Source organism: Carettochelys insculpta, chromosome 1 (assembly GCF_033958435.1).
Source record: "Carettochelys insculpta isolate YL-2023 chromosome 1, ASM3395843v1, whole genome shotgun sequence".
Classification (NCBI taxonomy): Eukaryota; Metazoa; Chordata; order Testudines; family Carettochelyidae; genus Carettochelys; species Carettochelys insculpta.
In genome coordinates, this window is record NC_134137.1 from 352,277,718 (window position 1) to 352,295,141 (window position 17,424).

At 43.6% G+C, this 17,424-nt stretch overlaps 1 protein-coding gene across 1 annotated transcript in view; it reads left to right on the forward strand.

Annotated features, from left to right (window-relative positions):
- The window catches only part of COG5 (component of oligomeric golgi complex 5), a 367,281-nt gene that overhangs the window by 137,405 nt on the left and 212,452 nt on the right, over window positions 1-17,424 (forward strand). Inside the window, exon 7 of the mRNA XM_075016386.1 lies at window positions 4,279-4,409. Within this exon, the coding sequence (XP_074872487.1) occupies window positions 4,279-4,409 (131 nt within the window). The remainder of the gene's footprint in view (window positions 1-4,278; window positions 4,410-17,424) is intronic.

Genomic DNA, 17,424 nt, shown 5'->3' on the forward strand with positions numbered 1-17,424 from the left:
AGTCAGTTTAACTTCTGTGCCAGGAAAGATAATGGAACAAGTAACTAAGGAAATCATCTGCAAACACTTGGTAAGGTGGTAGGGAACAGCCAGCATGGATTTGTAAAGAACAAATCATGTCAAATCAATCACATAGCTTTCTTTGATAGGATAACGAGCCTTGTGGATAAGGGAGAAGCGGGGGATGTGGTATACCTAGATTTTAGTAAGGCATATTATATGGTCTCGCATGATATTCTTATCAATAAACTAGGCAAATACAACTTAAATGGGGCTGCTATAAGGTGGGTGCAAAACTGGATGGATAACCATACTCAGAGAGTCATTATTAATGGTTCTCAATCCTGCTGGAAAGGTGTAACAAGTGGGGTTCTACAGGGGTGTGTATTGGGACTGGTTCTGTTCAATATCTTCATCAGTAATTTAGATATTGGCATAGGCAGTGCACTTATTAAGTTTGCAGATGATACCAAGCTAGGAGGCATTGCAACTGCTTTGGAGGATAGGGTCAAAATTAAAAATGATCTGGACAAATTGGAGAAATGGTCTGAAGTAAACAGGATGAAGTTTAATAAGGACAAATGCAAAGTGCTCCACTTGGGAAGGAAGTATCAGTTTCACACATACAGAATTGGGAGAGACTGTCTAGGAATGAGTACAGCAGAAAGGGATCTAGGGGTTATAGTGGACCACAAGTTAAATATGAGTCAACACTGTGATGGTGTTGCAAAAAAAGCAAACATGATTCTGGGATGTATTAACAGGTGTGTCGTGAACAAGACACGAGAAGTCATTCTTCCGCTCTACTCTGTGCTGGTTTGGCCTCAGTTGGAGTATTGTGTCCATTTCTGGGTGCCACAATTCAAGAAAGATGTGGAAAAATTGGAAAGGGTCCAGAAAAGAGGAACAAGAATGATCAAAGGTCTAGAGGACATGACCTGTGAAGAAAGGCTGAAAGAACTGGGCTTGTTTAGTTTGGAAAAGAGAAAACTGAGGTGGGGACATGATAGTGGTTTTCAGGTCTCTAAGAGGGTGTCATAAGGAAGAGGGAGAAAACGTGTTCTTTTTGGCTTCTGAGGATACAACAAGAGGCAATGGACTTAAACTGCAGCAAGGGAGGTTTAGGTTGGACATTAGGAAAAAGTTCCTAACTGTCAGGGTGGTGAAACACTGGAGTTTGTGGACTCTTCATCTCTGGAGATATTTAAGGACAGGTTAGATAAATGTCTATCGGGGTGGTCTAGATAGTACTTGGTCCTGCCATGAGGGCAGGGGGCTGGACTCGATGACCTCTCAAGGTCCCTTCCAGTCCTAACATTCTGTGATAATTATACCACTATAGTAAATATGAGGTGTAGATCATCTCAGGTTCAGTAAAAGGTATTACCTCACCCACCATGTCTCTCTGATGGCAATTTAAGAAATTAGACAGTTTTAAGTGTCAGTTATAATGAAAACACAATTATTTTCAGATCAGTAAGTTATTGTGTATTATACTCCAATTATAACTTGATTTTTTTAAAGAAAAAACTTAATGTTTTCTTTACTTTTGCTCAGAACCTCATTTGTTTTTGTGTCTGTACATAAGGTACTAAATATTGGTCTCCTTTCTGACTAGTAGGCAATATGCCAACTTACTCAGTTAGTGTAAGATAAAATGACTTTAGTTTATTGCTCATGCAATAGAAATAGTTGGCAATATGCCAACTTACTCAGTTAGTGTAAGATAAAATGACTTTAGTTTATTGCTCATGCAATAGAAATACAAGTCTAATGCTTGCCCTTTATATCAGATTTGCCACCTACACTGTGCACGTGGTATTTCTAATGAACATGCTCAAAACTGCATCATGTTCATGTAAAGCAGACACAAGAACCATACTATTGCCACAGAATTCATACTGAAAAAATCGTTTATCTATTTTCGTTTCTCTAGCATTCAGCTGTACTTAGTTTAGAAATCTTACTGTTATAAACATTCAATTCATATTCACCATGTTCTTTGTAGATTTTCAGGACTTTTTTTGTGTCATCAATTCAGCACAATAGCCTCATTCCTGACCTACCATTTTCTTCCTTTTATTTGCTATGTACTGTGCTGGCATGAGGAAAACTAATTTGAAGACAGATTTGTGAATTTTTGTCTGTAGGTGAAGAAAATGGCAGTGTTGAATTGTTTAGGGCTGAAAAATGTACTCTCTTAATTTGTCTGTGGCCAGCACGAGGCTTTTTTAGGGTTTGCCCAGAATCGTTGCCATCAGTATCTGCCACATGTATGTATGTTGTGGGCCGGAGGAAGAGAGGAAGCCTAATGTATATACTTGAAAAAGTGAATCCGATAAGCCCAATGGAATGGTGTCTATTCAAATCTACAGGCAGCAGAGCTCTACTCCCTAATTCTTATTCACCATCTCCTCTGGACTGGCCAGGAGTCTTTGCAGCAAAGTCCATGTGAGCTAGGAGCAGTCTGAGCAACTGTTCTCTTGGCTGCAGGTGCTAAGCATCCCCCAGCAGTGGCTGTCTGTTTTTCTTTGGAGAATAGGAAGAGGGAGTGCATTGCTCTGGCTGGTGAACCATCCTTTCTTTCTGGGCTGTGGTACCCTGTGGGGGCCTGCAAGAAGGAAAAACAGGGTAAGTGCTCCACTGGCCTATGCTTACTGAGTTCTGGGGAGTACTTACCATAGGATGGTTTCGTTCTCTGTGCAGCCACTGAGTACAACATGGGAGGGGACAGAGAACTATACTGCAAATCTACTATTTACTCTTTTTTCCCGCCCCCCCCCCAGCTTGGAAAGAAGGCTACAAATAAGTTGAAGCATGCATGGCATAATGTTTTGGAGGGAAGACAGCATGAGTTTTTGGCAGGGAGATGGTAGTGAATCAATTTATGGGGATTGGAAATCCAGAAAATGAGAGTTCTGTGGGGCTGTACAGAGAAAGGGGAATGACTTTTAGAAAATAATCCCTGTCTGGTATTTGTCATGTACTGTAAGTACTAAAAATGCTCTGTTAGGGTATTATTCCTGGAGCATGTGTATAAATTTAATTTTTTTCCACCTAATTTGGATATAAGATTGTTAAAAATGATTTGCTGTATCATTTGTATCCACCTGTGCCACAGAGCGACTGCCAGGGTTCAGTTAAGTACTATCAAACAGGAGAAAACAATTTTCGCATTCTGAATGGAAAGCTCACAATGCCCTAATCTGGAAGGAAAATGTAAAATTAGCACCTGGTGATACAATGTTTGCATTTGATGTCTTATTGGGATTCATTTTTGAAAGTATTCAAAGGGAACTAGATCAGACAAATAAAAATTCATGTACTGTATCTGCTGAGAGGCTCAAGATCAGGCCTCTGAATAAATTGGCTGTATAATAAAGAAATGTGAAAATATTGGATGAGGCTTTTTTTTTCAAATGGGCTGCATCTACACTTACATTCCTCTTTCGAAAGAGGCATGCAATTGAGGGAAATAAAAATACAAATGAGGTACATATTTACATATCTGGAGCCTCATTTGCATATTCATTTGAAAGAAGAACTTCGTTCAAAAGAAGAAAAGCAGTGTGTACACTGCTCTTTTGAACGTAACCCCCATCTTCAAAAAAACCCTTCTTCCCTTTTTTATGGGAAGAAGGATTCTTTCGAAGATGGGGTTTACTTTTGAAAGAGCAGTGTCTACACTGGTTTTCTTCTTTCAAAAGAAGCATATGTAAATGAGGTGCCAGATAGGTAAATCTGCACCTCATTTGCATTTTCAATTTCCCTCATTTGCATGCCTCTTTCAAAAGAGGAATGCGAGTGTAGACACATGGTGTTTGAAAGAAGGAAACCTTAAATATAGGAATGACTTTAGTAATACTCATAATTTCGTTTGTCAAAATATGAAACCCTAACTCTTGTCACTCTTGTAATATTGGAAAAAGATTTGACCATCCTTCGTCTTTCATTTACAAATAGATTTTTCTGTCATCTTTGACATGCAGGCTGCAAACTAAATCATGATTTCAGCACTTTAATTATAGCACCCACATATTTGGAAATGTCTGGGTTTACAGAAAAGCTATGAAATGAGTGCAGTGGATGCACTGTAGTAATCCTCACTTCTTGAATAATTTTTCTTTGATTTTCAGTTTGTTAAATACAATACATTATTTGAATATATGCTACATCAAATATCATGTGAAAATGCCAGAAATCTCTCTATGTTTTAAATATTTCATTATCTTACATGTCAGAAGTTTTTAATTTTATCTAAATTCTGTTGTTTTACAGATTATCTTTCACAAGGGATAGACCTCTCTGGAATAGAAGTAATTGAAAATGACCTGCTTTTTATTGCAAGAGCTCGACTTGAAGTAGAAAATCAGGCTAAACGCTTACTTGAGCAAGGTGTAGAGACTCAGGTAAAATACATTTTATTTTTCATTTAAAAAGCAAAACTAAATACACAGCTTTGAAGCTATTGTCCTGTTTACTATAGGATTCTCAAACTAAAGGACCAAATCTGAAAATTCCTATTCATCTCTGTAATTGTTAGTCACATAGGACTCCCACGGGTGTTAACTTGGGATAATAGGATCAATAAATTTATTTATAAAAATAATATTTTGCAGGATAAGAGCCTGGAAACTTGAGAAAAATAAAATGCATATATCACAGAACATAAAATGACATACTCTTTTTTGTGCTAAAGGGAGCGTTTTATTAATTGAAAACATTTTGTGTTAATATAATGCTGTGTGCTTTACATATAATTGTTATTGAGCATGATAAATTTGAAAAATGTATTTTATGAGAATTGCAAGACATGTGCAGTTATTCAGCTGTACTTTTGTTTAATAATCTGCTTCCAAAGATTTCCTTTTAAAACTTTAAAAGATATCTTAAACTTTGAGTTAAAAATCTGAAAAGTATCAGAATGAATGTGCGTAATTATATTATTGTATACTAAATCTGATTATCTGCCATTTACAGGGCCTGAATAACTTAGTTAACTATTTATAACATCTACGCTCTTTCTTCAGTTTTCTATTTTCCTGTCTTAGGCTGTATCTATACGAAAAAATAACTTCAAAGTTGCTTACTTTGAAGTAAACAACTTTGAAGTAGAGCGTCTACACACACCCTACTTCGAAGATAAGCTTCGAAGTAGGGTACTGCTCCATTCCCGGGAATGGAGTAAGGACTTTGAAGTTGGGCTCCCTACTTTTGAAGTAAGGGAAAATGTGTGTAGACTCTCTGCTGGCTAGTTCGATGTAGTGCCAAACTTTGAAGTTAGCTTTGACTTAGTTCCCAGTGTAGACGTACACTTAGTATTTTAAAAATAAATTTACTTTTTTATGCTTAAAATCCTTTATTTTCCTTTTTTCAAACTCCTAAGTTATCAGTTTAATACAGATCTGTAGCAAGTTGGGATTCTATATGAAACAAAGTCAACACGTTAGGGAAAAAACACGTGTATGCTTTTCCTATTAATTTCCTACTCATTTTAAAAATCTGGACTGTAATTATAAGTAAAAACTTTAAAATAGAGCAAATGTAACCTACATTTTCTGTGTCACTCGAGTTAAAGGCTTGGTTTAAGCTTTATTGCTTTGAAAATATAAAATGGAGTTTTATTGAGAGCTAATGGGAAAAAGAAAAAATCACAAATAGGAAACCATAAATTATATGGAATACTTCATCACCATGTTTGTTTCTGCAGGATAATGGATTGCTAGATAAACGTCTGTGTCATACTTATGCTTATACTGCGATTTCTTCCCTTTTTAAGCCCCTGCTCTCCTATACCAGGCATGTAATTCCTTCCTGCGTGGGCTTGCAGGGTTCCTTACTGCATAACCTATTAACTGGTGACAAGGTTGTAGGGCTTGTCACTGGAAATAACCTCTAAGGCAGGGTGGGTTTCCTCAGCCTATCCTGCTTGCCTACCAGAACTGAGACTTTTTATCAGTATGGCTTTCCTAGTGTGCATTACATCAGTGCAAAAACCCATTAAAGACAATACTGAGAGGAAGTAGGCAGTATTTTTTTATTGTAAATCTAGCCAAAAGATTAGTGTTTACTCTTTCCAGCTTAGATTCTTTTTAAATTTCAGATTTGACCTTGTCTGACAATTTTCTATCCATATTAAATACTGATACAGGGCTGAAAAATAAACGCCAGGAAAATTAATCTCACTTCATTTGAAGAGTTGATAGTTCTTTGAGACATTTCAGACTGTATCAAGATAGTCAAGAGGTTATTAGAATAGATGCCTGTTGTGCTTTAGTGCACAACCTGTTTCCCATCAAACTGGGGATTGTTTGGAAGAACTTTATTTGTGCTTAATTGTATCAGAAGCAAAAGAAAGATGAAATTGTCATGATGAAATGTTGCTTGGGTTGCTTCACTGATTTCTTGATTAAGAGAATAATTTGCTTTAGAAGGTTGTGCTTCCTTCCATTGTCCTGAGAAATATAGAATTACAGAGATGAACAACAGATGCCATGTCTTTGTTTTGAACTTCTTACATTCTAGTTGTGTGTATTTGTACAATAAATATAGTCACTTCCATATATTTCAAGTCTGAATGCTGGCCATAAGAGATTTGGGATTCTCCTTCGTTCTTTTGTGTATTGTATAAGAGAAGCCATAAAGTAATCCAATTTACTATTTATTCTCTTCTGAGTAGACATGCCTCTGCAGCTGGGGACGGTGTATTTGTAGGTTTTATTTATATGAAAAGTTTGGAATAACTACACTCTGTAGTTCTAGTTTGTGGTTTTAAGAACTGAATTTCTTTTTAAATAATACCTGCTCTAGATTATGTTCCTACTTCATTAAATAGATGTTTTGTCTTAGCAACCATCATGATTTTTTTTTTTTGTGACTTAGGTTTCATAGTCCTTATATTTTCAATTATTTGATTTTAATGTTACTCTATTCTCAAGACCAGGTGGCACATATTGAATGTATCATTAACACACTATGCCAAAGTATGTAGTTGTATTTGTGGAAAGAATTACGAGAACCTTTACAGAAGTTTTTTTACAAGTGCTATTACCTGAATAGTTTGTTTCTGAATATTCTTGGAAATATCTTGACGGAGAAGGAAATTTAAATGTAATGTTTTAAGAAGCTATTTAGATCATGTCTGTAATGAGGTCTGCTTCTTTAAAATTTTATGTACTATTGGGCTGTAGTTAACATATATCACAAAGTGAATAAAAGTAGACGTAATGTCTGTTACTCCATTTTACATCTGCTAAAACTTATTCTGACTGAAGCAAAGAAGTCAAAACTATTAAGTAATATGCAGGTATGTGTTTATTATTAAAAGTAGTAATACTATCATACATCTGAAAGGTTTCAAATTACGCAACCTAATATGCAAAGAACATTTTATATTACTAATTTGTATTCTGTGTGCTACTCTGATAAAGGTATGTTCTTCTGCTGATTTATGTTGACACTGTGGACAAAATTGTAATGCACAATTATTTTTCTATTTCTCTCAATATATGTAGTGGAAACGGTAAAATTGCTTGTCATATCATCCTTCAGTAATGTGATGATAAAGCATTCTGTTTAATGCAATCTGCATTGTATACATCTGCTGTTCCTTGTGTCCAACTAACAACTAAAAATCCATGGGAATTAGAAGTGGATCGTGTATTCTTGGTTTATTGTGCAATTTGTTTTTTGAAGCCAAATCAGAAAACAGTTTGACATTTAAAAAACAAAACTATTTAATTTCTTTTAAGAAAATGACAAAAAGGAAGACATCATTCAACTCATGAAAACATAAGTAGGAAGCAATCAGTTGCTTTGATACAGGTTGATGATTTGTCATTTCTCAGGGCCTTAATACAAACCTGTGGGATCTTGAGATTATTCAGAGGATGTGATTACGAGTGGTGTTTGTAATAGAAATCTCGATTTTTTTTTTCCTTTTATTAAAAACAGACAAACATAGTTGTGGTTGGTAAGACCAAAATCTGGCCATATGTGTTTTTATGTATATGCTCTCAAAGTCCACACAATTTTTTAGCAGAATACTTAGTGTTCTTTTTTAATATGAGTAATCCATTTTTCTAGGTTATTAGATTCCAAGGCCAGAAGGGATCACTGTGATCATCTAGCTTGACTTACGGTATAACAAAAACCATAGAAATTCCACCAAATATTTCCTATGTCAAAGTTAGACTCAGACTCACAATTTATCAGACCACTCTGTTTTATTAGCAAAGCCGCTCTGCTAATACATTTAGAAGTGAGCCCCCCGAGTGGGGCTTGTGTCTCTTAATTTATACAGTTTTTTGGAGAACAAGTTACAGACAAAAGAAGAAAAAGAGTTTAGTCACCACCCTTCGAGATCCCTGAGACCAGTCACGTATCTTCAATTACCTGCCACCCTTAACAATCTCCTTTAACAGCTTCCAGTTAACTTAACTAATTGCCCTTCACACCTTCCATTCTGATGCCTGCTTCTTAGACGCGCTGGCTCCATCTTAATTGCTTCTCCATTCAAAAGCTAACTGTCCCTACGTGTGCTCCCTCAGATACTTTGTAACATGTTTTGGCATGCCCTCTCATATACAATGTATCCAGCATGTCCTCTTATACAACGTTATACTTATACAATGTTATACTTCCACAATCCCCCCTTTTGGTCAAGGCTACGCCCATGACCAACGACTTACTGGATTCCATACATCAATCGTTCTTTTTCATTACTTTCACTGGTGACATTTAACATTAGATTAGCACTCTGGTTAGGGGTAACCTGATGGATGGTGTGTCTTGTGCGGTTTTGGATACAGCAAGAAATCAATTGAAAACACACAAAGATTATTAGAATTCCAAATAGGATAGTCAGGATTCCTTGAAACAACCAGTTTCCCAGACTAGAGAAATTGAATAAGTTACTTATCCATTTCCACAAGGAACTTGGTTCTTCGTGGGGAAGGTATGCAATTTGCTCCAGATGGCTAGCACAATTTATTACCTCATTAGTATTATCAGGTATGTATACACAGCATTCTGTTCCAATTAGAGCACAGGTCCCTCCTTTGGCTGCCAGTATTATATCTAATGCCCGACGGTTTTGGAGGGCCACTTGTCGGACCGCTCCTGCTTCTTTGGCCAGAGCTTTTAAGCTCTCTCCTGTTTCATTGGCCATGATCTCAACCACCGCTTGTAACCTTAAAAGCCTTTTTGCATGGTGAATTACCCCCCCTACTGGGATTAAAGAAATGCCAACAGCGTCTTCCCAAGTTAGGGGGCTTATGTTATCTACATGCCATTTAGCATCTGGCAAGTCCCTCCTTTTTCGCCTGAAATTACGGAGGCGATTTCATGGGAGGGATTGAAGCACCCGGAATTGTGGGAAAAGCTGAGCAGGATAACAGATACCTGACCAATTTGCTGGTAACACAGTGTAAGCGTTTTCCCCACAAACCCAATGATGTCCCATTAAAGCTGGGAAGGGTTGACTGCAACCCTTTGACATGTAAGAATTTACGAAGGAGGAATAGTATCCCCCAAAGGGCACAGGATGATTTTCACTGGGAGAAGAGGTAGCATTTACATGACATTTGTAGATGGTGCTGTTTTTCTCAGGGAGGCTGTATGGGGAGCAAGAGATTGAATCACTGGTTTGATCCCAGGTTGAGAGGAAGTTTATCTTTCCATACCCGGTTCGCCCTTCTCCAACCTTGTTTGAATAGTCCCGTACACCATGGGACACGATGTATTGGAGACAGCTGCTCCTCCCTAGATTCAGCCCTGTCCCATTACACACCCAGCACCAGTGGCCCTTTCCTTTCACCACACTTGTAAGTTTAGGAACATATGTTTTTCCCAGCCCCCAAGTGTCATTTTCCTTCCATGTCCTTTTAAGTGGATAGGGTTCTCCAGCAAGCTCTGAGGAATTCAAAGGGATTGCCATGGTGGGGATACTAGCTTGTGAGTGAGCTGGGATGTGGCTGCAGACCCAGCAATTAGAAATATTCAGGATCTGGGCTATCTGTACCTGTTGTTGGATGAAAGAATTGTCACTGTCACTCTGGATTCCCCAGACCCTCAGGACACAGTAGCTGAGGATTAAGCTTCTCAAAGGACACATGTTGGAAGCAGGACCCTTTCTGGTTCCGACAACCCCTTTCGAGGGAACCGCAGTCACGGTTTTACGTCCAGCAGGCGCTAGGCTCACTACTGCTTCTTGTTTGTTGGGTCCTGCTGTCTGCTTACCCTCTGCTTCTAGCAACCCTTACGAGAGCGCAGATTGTAAGGTATTGCAGGCTGTTCCTCTTTGTCTTCTGGGGTTGAAGCTGGTTCTGCGTGGTCTTGCAGAGGTGCTTGGTCCCCTGGAGGTGGCGCTGGCTTACACTGTGAGGCGTGGATCCATGCAGCGATGCCAGATAATTTCACTGCTGTCTGGGTGGTCAGCAGTACCTGGTATGGACCCTTCCACCGGGGTTCCAAGGCATGCTTCCGAAGGTGGTGCCGCAGGTAGACCCAATCACCAGGCTCAAGAGTGTGACAGGCAGCAGAGGTGGGTTCTGTCGGCCAAGCTGCTCGCACCTGCGAATGGAAGGAGCTCACAGCTTGCATTAACCCTTTGCAGTACTGGAGGAGCGTGCTGTGAGTTAGGTTTAGGTCTGGGACTGGGGTAATAGTAGCCATTGTTTGCATAGGGCATCCCATGATGATTTCAAATGGACTCAATTTGTGTCTCTGGGATGGGGATGACCGAATTTCCATAAGGGCCAGTGGTAAAGCAGCTGGCCAGTTCAACCCTGTGGAATTACAGATTTTTGCCAGCTTATTTTTAAGCACACCATTTCGCCTTTCAACTGCCTCTGCACTCTGTGGATGGTAGGGGCAGTGCAACAGGTGGGTGACATGTAATACCTGGTTTAGATGTTGAACAATTTTTCCAGTAAAATGTGTTCCCGGGTCACTAGACAAAGTGGCAGGAATTCCCTTGGTAGGGATAATGTGGTTTAACAGACATTTTGCAACAGACAATGAATCAGCTTTGCGACAGGGAAAGGCTTCAATCCAACCCGAAAATAGACATATTATAACTAAAATGAATTCATATTTCTGACACTTTGGCATTTGTACAAAATCAAGTTGCCAGTGTAGGAAAGGTGCTTGAGGCAAACCCCGGAACCTTTGTGTTACTTTTACAGATTTGCCTACATTGTGGCTTTGACAAGTAACACAAGCGGCACAGTGGCGGGTTGCAAAGGAGCTGAAATGGGGAGCCCACCACCCTGCCTTACTCATAGCAGAGACCATCCCCTCCTTGCTGACATGCGAAACACCATGTAGCAGGGCGGCTAGAGACGGGTAGAGTGAGAGGGGGGCTACAAAGGTACCGGTGGGCGATCACCAAAGGGAATCAGAATGCAAAGAGCAACCCAAAGCACTCCAGGAGTCTTTCTCTGTTTCTGGGGCAGAATCCTGGAGCTGAGAGAGATGAGACAGGGATGGTGGCATTACAGAGACAGAGAGGGGACCAAGAAACGCTTCTGGTGAAGGTTTTATAGTGGCGGCATGTTTTGCAGCAGCATCAGCAAGTGCATTACCTTTTGCCACCTCGGTGTCTGCCGCTGAGTGGCCAGTACACTTAACAATTGCCAAGGCAGACGGTAGTAAAACTGCATACAGGAGGGCGGCAATGTAGGGGCCATTCTTGATAGGGGTACCAGTAGAGGTAAGAAAACCTCGAGCCTGCCAGAGGGTGCCAAAGTTGTGCACAACCCCAAAGGCATACCGAGAATCAGTAAAAATAGTGGCAGAGAGCCCCTCGGCTGGAAAGCAGGCATGGGTTAGGGCAATCAGTTCAGCCACCTGGGCAGAGGTCACAGAGGGTAAAGGCGCAGCTTCTATGGTTTCAGAGAGAGACCACAGCGTACCCTGCAAGAAGGTGGCCTTGGTCATTTCTATAACAGGACCCATCAGTGAATAATACCAAGTCAGAGTTAGGGAGAGGTACATCTGAAAGGTTGGGGCGCGGGACAGTGATAGCAGAGACAGTTGCAAGGCAGTCATGGGGTTCACCATCACTAGGTAAAGGAAGGAGGGTAGCAGGGTTTAACCGGGAGCAGCGCTTAATAGTGATATGTGAGGCTGAAAGCAGCAAAAGTTCATACCTAGTGAGGCGAGCAGAGGAGAGGTGAGCAGTGTTGCGTTGCAGAAGGAGAGTTTCCACAGAATGGGGAACCATGAGAGTGAGGGGAGAGCGGAGGACAAGGGACTCAGACATCTCGACCAGGCGCGCTGCAGCAGCTACAGCGCGTAGGCAAGGGGGTAAACCCTGGGCTACAGGGTCCAAGGTTGCAGAGAAATAAGCCACCGGGCGATTTCTGTCACCGTGCTCCTGAGTAAGAACCCCAGGGGCACAAGCAGATTGTTCGTGACAGAAAAGGGTAAAAGGCTTGTCATAGTTAGGTAACCCTAAGGCAGGGGCAGAGGCTAAATTCTGCTTAAGGGAGATGAAAGCAGCATTTGCTTCAAGTGGCCATGGCATGGGGTTAGGTACAGAGGATCGAGTGAGTTCTTGGAGTGGTTTAGCCAGAGAAGCATATTGGGGAATCCATTGCCTACAGAACCCTGTCATGCCTAAGAATTTTCTGACCTGGCGTGGAGAGCAAGGCTGGGGAAAGCTAAGGATGGCTTGTACCCGGGCTGGAGAGAGTGTACGGGAGCCCTGGGAGAGAAGGAAGCCTAGGTATGTGACAGAGGTTTGGCAGAGCTGCAATTTTGTGCGAGAAGCCTTATGACCCTTGTTCGCTAAAGCTGTGAGAAGTGTTAGTGAATCAGTTTCTGAGGCAGACAGAGAGGGGGGGCACAGGAGTAAGTCGTCCACATATTGGATCAGTGTGGATCTTGATGGGAAAACCAGATCAGCGAGATCCCTGGGTAGGGCTTGAGAAAAATAGGATGGACTCTCTGTATACCCCTGGGGAAGGGTAGTCCATGTATATTGCTGACCCTTGTAGGAGAAGGCAAAGAGATACTGGGATTCAGAGTGAACTGGGACAGAGAAGAAAGCGGAGCACAAATCTACAACAGTAAAGTGGGTTGCATTTGGAGGAGTAGACGCTAGTATTGTAGCGGGGTTAGGGACCACTGGAAAAGAAGGTATGACAATACAGTTAATAGCTTGAAGGTCTTGAACAAATCGCCACGATTTGCCATCAGCCTTTTGAACTGGGAGGATAGGGGTGTTACAGGGGCTGGAACAAGGGACAATAATTCCTTGTTCTTTTAATGCGGATATAACTGGAGCAATCCCAGCCTCTGCCTCAGGATTCAAAGGATACTGAGACAGGCGAGGCAGAGGTTTGGAATTGTCTACAGTAATCCGAACTGGGTCAGTATTTAATCGGCCCACTTCAGATGGGTGAGATGGCCATAGGGAGGAAGGAACCTGAGAGATTAGGTGCTCTAGGGACGGAGTTAAGGGACAGCAGGGGACTGGAGTGGAGAGGGAAGTTTCAGACAGCAGGGAGGCGACAGAATCACATAAGGAAGACTGAGGAATTTGTAGATAGACACCATCTGGGGAGCAGTAAATAGAACAGCCAAGTTTGCATAGCAAGTCCCGTCCCAGAAGGTTTGCAGGGGTGGAATCAGAGAGGAGGAATGCATGTTCCTCAGAGAGGGGACCGACCTGAATAGACAAAGGTTTTGAGAGGGGAAAAGAGGTAGGGATCCCTGTAATGCCAACAGCAGACACAGATTTTCCAGATCGGGGAACCACAGGCAAGTCAGTGGTGCGGATTGTAGAAAGAGAAGCTCCAGGATCAACAAGGAAAGGGGGAGAGAGATCATTTACAGTCAGGACACATTCTCCAGTAGGGGACAGAGGTAATAAGGGAGCTAAAACTTTCTGAGGTTCCCCAGCATCCCGTCATTGTTGGGGTGAAAAATAGGGTTGGGGATCAGCTGGAGGAACCAGCGGGGGGTTCACTTGATTTCCCATACAATTATTAGGTCGTCTTGGACACTCTCTTTTCCAGTGTCCAGGCTGTTTACAGTAGTTACAAACCCCAGTTAATCCAGCCCCCCGCCCCCTTCCGCGACCCCGTCCCTGTCCCCGGTGTGGTCTGCTTAGCCCTGAATAATGCTGTATCTGCAGAGCCATTAACTTTTGGGAGGACTGTTCCTCCTTTCCTTTTAAAGTGCGGTGGCAATGCTCTGCTACTGCCAGCAATTTGTCCATGGTTTCAGTCTCCCATCCCACACTTATTCGTTTTAACATGCTGCCTGTGGCAGGGAGAAGACCATCAACAAATGCATGTGCCAAGGCCCCCTGCCCATTTACATCAGGCTCTTGTATTCCTGAATGTTGTAGGAAAATATCAGTTAGCCGGGACCTATAGTCGCCTGGGCTTTCTCCTTGCCCTTGCTTACAGCAACGTATTGCTGTCCAGTTTGTTTTAGGAGACCACACTTTGAGAATGGCTTGATGCAGGCACTTCCAAAGAGCCATACACCGGTCTCTGTACGCCGAATCTGGGCCAGTACTTTTTATGGTTGAGTGGCGTGCCTCAACTGGCCAGTCTGCGGCAGCCAACCATTTTTCATAATAACTGGCAGGAGCTAACAATTTACACAGTTGGAGGAGATCTGTCTCAGAGGGTTCATAGGTTTCACAGATTAACAGAAACTCCTCAGCAAATTTGATAGAGTTTTCCTGTGGTTTGGGAAAACCTTTAACTATAGATAAAAGTTCCGTACGAGTCCAGGGCTTATAATCCCATATGGACTCACTTTCTCCCATCTTAAGGACTCGTAAGGGTGCCACAACAGTTTGATCAGAGTCTCTCATTAACCTCCCATCAGGTTCTCTTTTCCAAGAAGAGAGGTCAAGAGAATCTTTGCAGTCTGCTTTGGATTTCTTTTTCATAATATTTTGCAGAGCTGCGAGGCCAACGAGGGTATCTTCTTCACTTTCCTTATCTGTAGTCACTGAAGATTTTTCTTTTTCTGATTTCTTATTTGGGCAGGAGTATGGTGGGGGTCGGGTTTGATCCGGATCATTGCACAGGACTGGGCAAAGGGGAGCGCTCAGACTAGTGGTGAGAGAGACTGCATCCAATTGAACTTTTAGTTTTTCGCTAGAATTTTTAAGAGAGGTGAGTTTTGACTCAGTCCATCTACGATTTGCCTCTTCCCACCACTGCATGAAGCAGTCTACTTCTCCTCTCTCCAATTTGGTTTTTGGGAGGACGAGTTTGCTTTTTAAAGCGTCCACTCGATCCTTGTCCCAAGAACCTAACAGTGGCCACTGTAATTTGGGGTTCTTCTTCGAGTGTCCCCGTGGGTGCTCCACAATAGGTGTCGGGCTTGCCCGGCGCCGCAGATCGGATCTTCCAAGCAGTTTCTGCTGGACCGCGCATGCGCCGGCGCGCGCCGCTCCCTTGCGCGCTCCTGGCCATGTGCGCGATCTGGTCCCCGCCAGTTCCTCTCAACCGCCGTCGGCTGCAGACGGAATCCAACTAGGCTAAGGCCGAGTAGCGTATTCAACGACTTAACTGTTTCTTTTAAAGTTTCTTTCAAGTACTTAGGCTACTGCAAGTTAGCCGGTTGTTACTTTTACAAAAAAAAAAAAAAAAAAAAAAACAACAAAAGCAAACTACAAGCGGGACAGCTTCACCAGTCCCAGTAACAAGCGCCGGAGGCCAGGAGCATAGGGCCATCAGCCCTCCTGCTGCGGCAGGCCATCGGAGGGGGAAAACAGCACAGAGAAGGTGCTAAGTACCCGTTTAACACCTGAAAGACTCGCCAACAATGTCTTCTTCAGGATTTAAAAAATGTGAGTCCTGCCGAGAGGCGATGCCAGCGTCCGATGGGCACAGTCTATGCATAAGGTGCCTTGGGGAGTCCCACGTTGCACAGAAATGCTCCTTCTGTGCTAAACTAACAGCCAGAGCAAGGAGAGACAGGGAGATGCGGCTTAAAATGCTGCTGTTTGACAAGGCCCTCCAGCCAGACGTGCTGGAGCGGCCGCAGCAGGAGGGACCCTCCGGGGCCCATAAAAGGAAAGCTGCCTCCCTCACCCCATCAGCGCAAAAACGGAGGAAAGCCTCCCCAGCCCGATCCCTGCCGGCAGCAACAGCGAGCGGGACAGGAGGAGCGAGCAGCCCCCAGCCGCAGCAACAGCTGATCGGCGGCGGCACGGAGAGCCACGTGAAAGCGGCTCAGCCTCCGATAATCAGCCAGCCGCCCCGCACCGCAAGCGCCGGTATCGGCGGCACCGCAGGCAGCGGCACCGACCCCCGGGGAACCGGCGGTGCAGAGCGCGCAGGCACACAGCCTGCAGGCACCGAGGGACACCGCACGTGCGGCAACGCCTTCAAGCGTGCCTAGCACGGTGCAGACGGGGCCGGCATCCCTCGTGCGTCAGGGGGCGGAGTTACCTCCTCCAGGGAGGGGGAAGGCTGCACACAAGAGGAGGCATCGCAGCCCCTCTCCGGACAGGGCTGTGGAGCTGCTCTCTCACAGCCCTCCGCTTATGCTGCAGACTCCAACCAGAAGGCAGGGGTCCCCCCTAGCCTACCTGGAGCCCCCTTCTCCATTTTTGCAACCAGCCTCACCCTGGCTGGAACCACCTTCACCCTTCCTGGGGTTTGAACCGCTGGACTATTATGCAAAATCGCTCTCTCCAGTGTCTCGACTATCTCCCCCCCCCGCAGACGCAGAGGGTATGCACCAAGGGAGTGGTCTAGGTCACCCTCCCAAGAACAGTGCCTATACTGCCATGGTCGCCCCTACCACGCGGGGCATAGACACCATCGGCAATCTACTAAGGAAAGATCCCCACAGACGATCCCGTACCCCCGAGGGCAATCGCGACCGGGGACAGAGACTCAAGCATCTCAGGGGGGACTGGCTATGGAACCCCGAGACTTTCCCTCCCAAACCTCTAGCGAGAGGGTGTACCATCAACAGCAGGAACCGGAAGGGTCCAGAGAGAAGTATCCCAGCGGTTCCTCTCTCTCCTCCCCGGACAAGGCTACGGCCCCGGGGGACGTCCATCCTCCGGACGATCTCAAACAGTTTCAAGAGCTGTTTAAGACGGTGGCCTTCACGCAAGGCATCCAGACAGCAGAGGTGCAAGAGAAACACCATAAGCTCCTCAAAAATTTGAGACCTCCGGCCTCCTCCAGAGTAGCAATACCGCTTGATGAAGCGATCTTAGAGTCCGCCACTACGATATGGCAGACCCCTGTGAGTATTCCGCCTGTCCAAAAGAGAGCGGACAAGAAATACTTCGTGCCGGCGAAGGGCATGGAGTTCCTGTTCAGCCACCCACAGCCAAATTCCTTGGTGGTGGAGTCGTTGCAACAAAGATCAAAGACATCTCAATTCAAGACAGGGGGAACAGACAAAGATGCCAAGAAGCTAGAGCTGTTC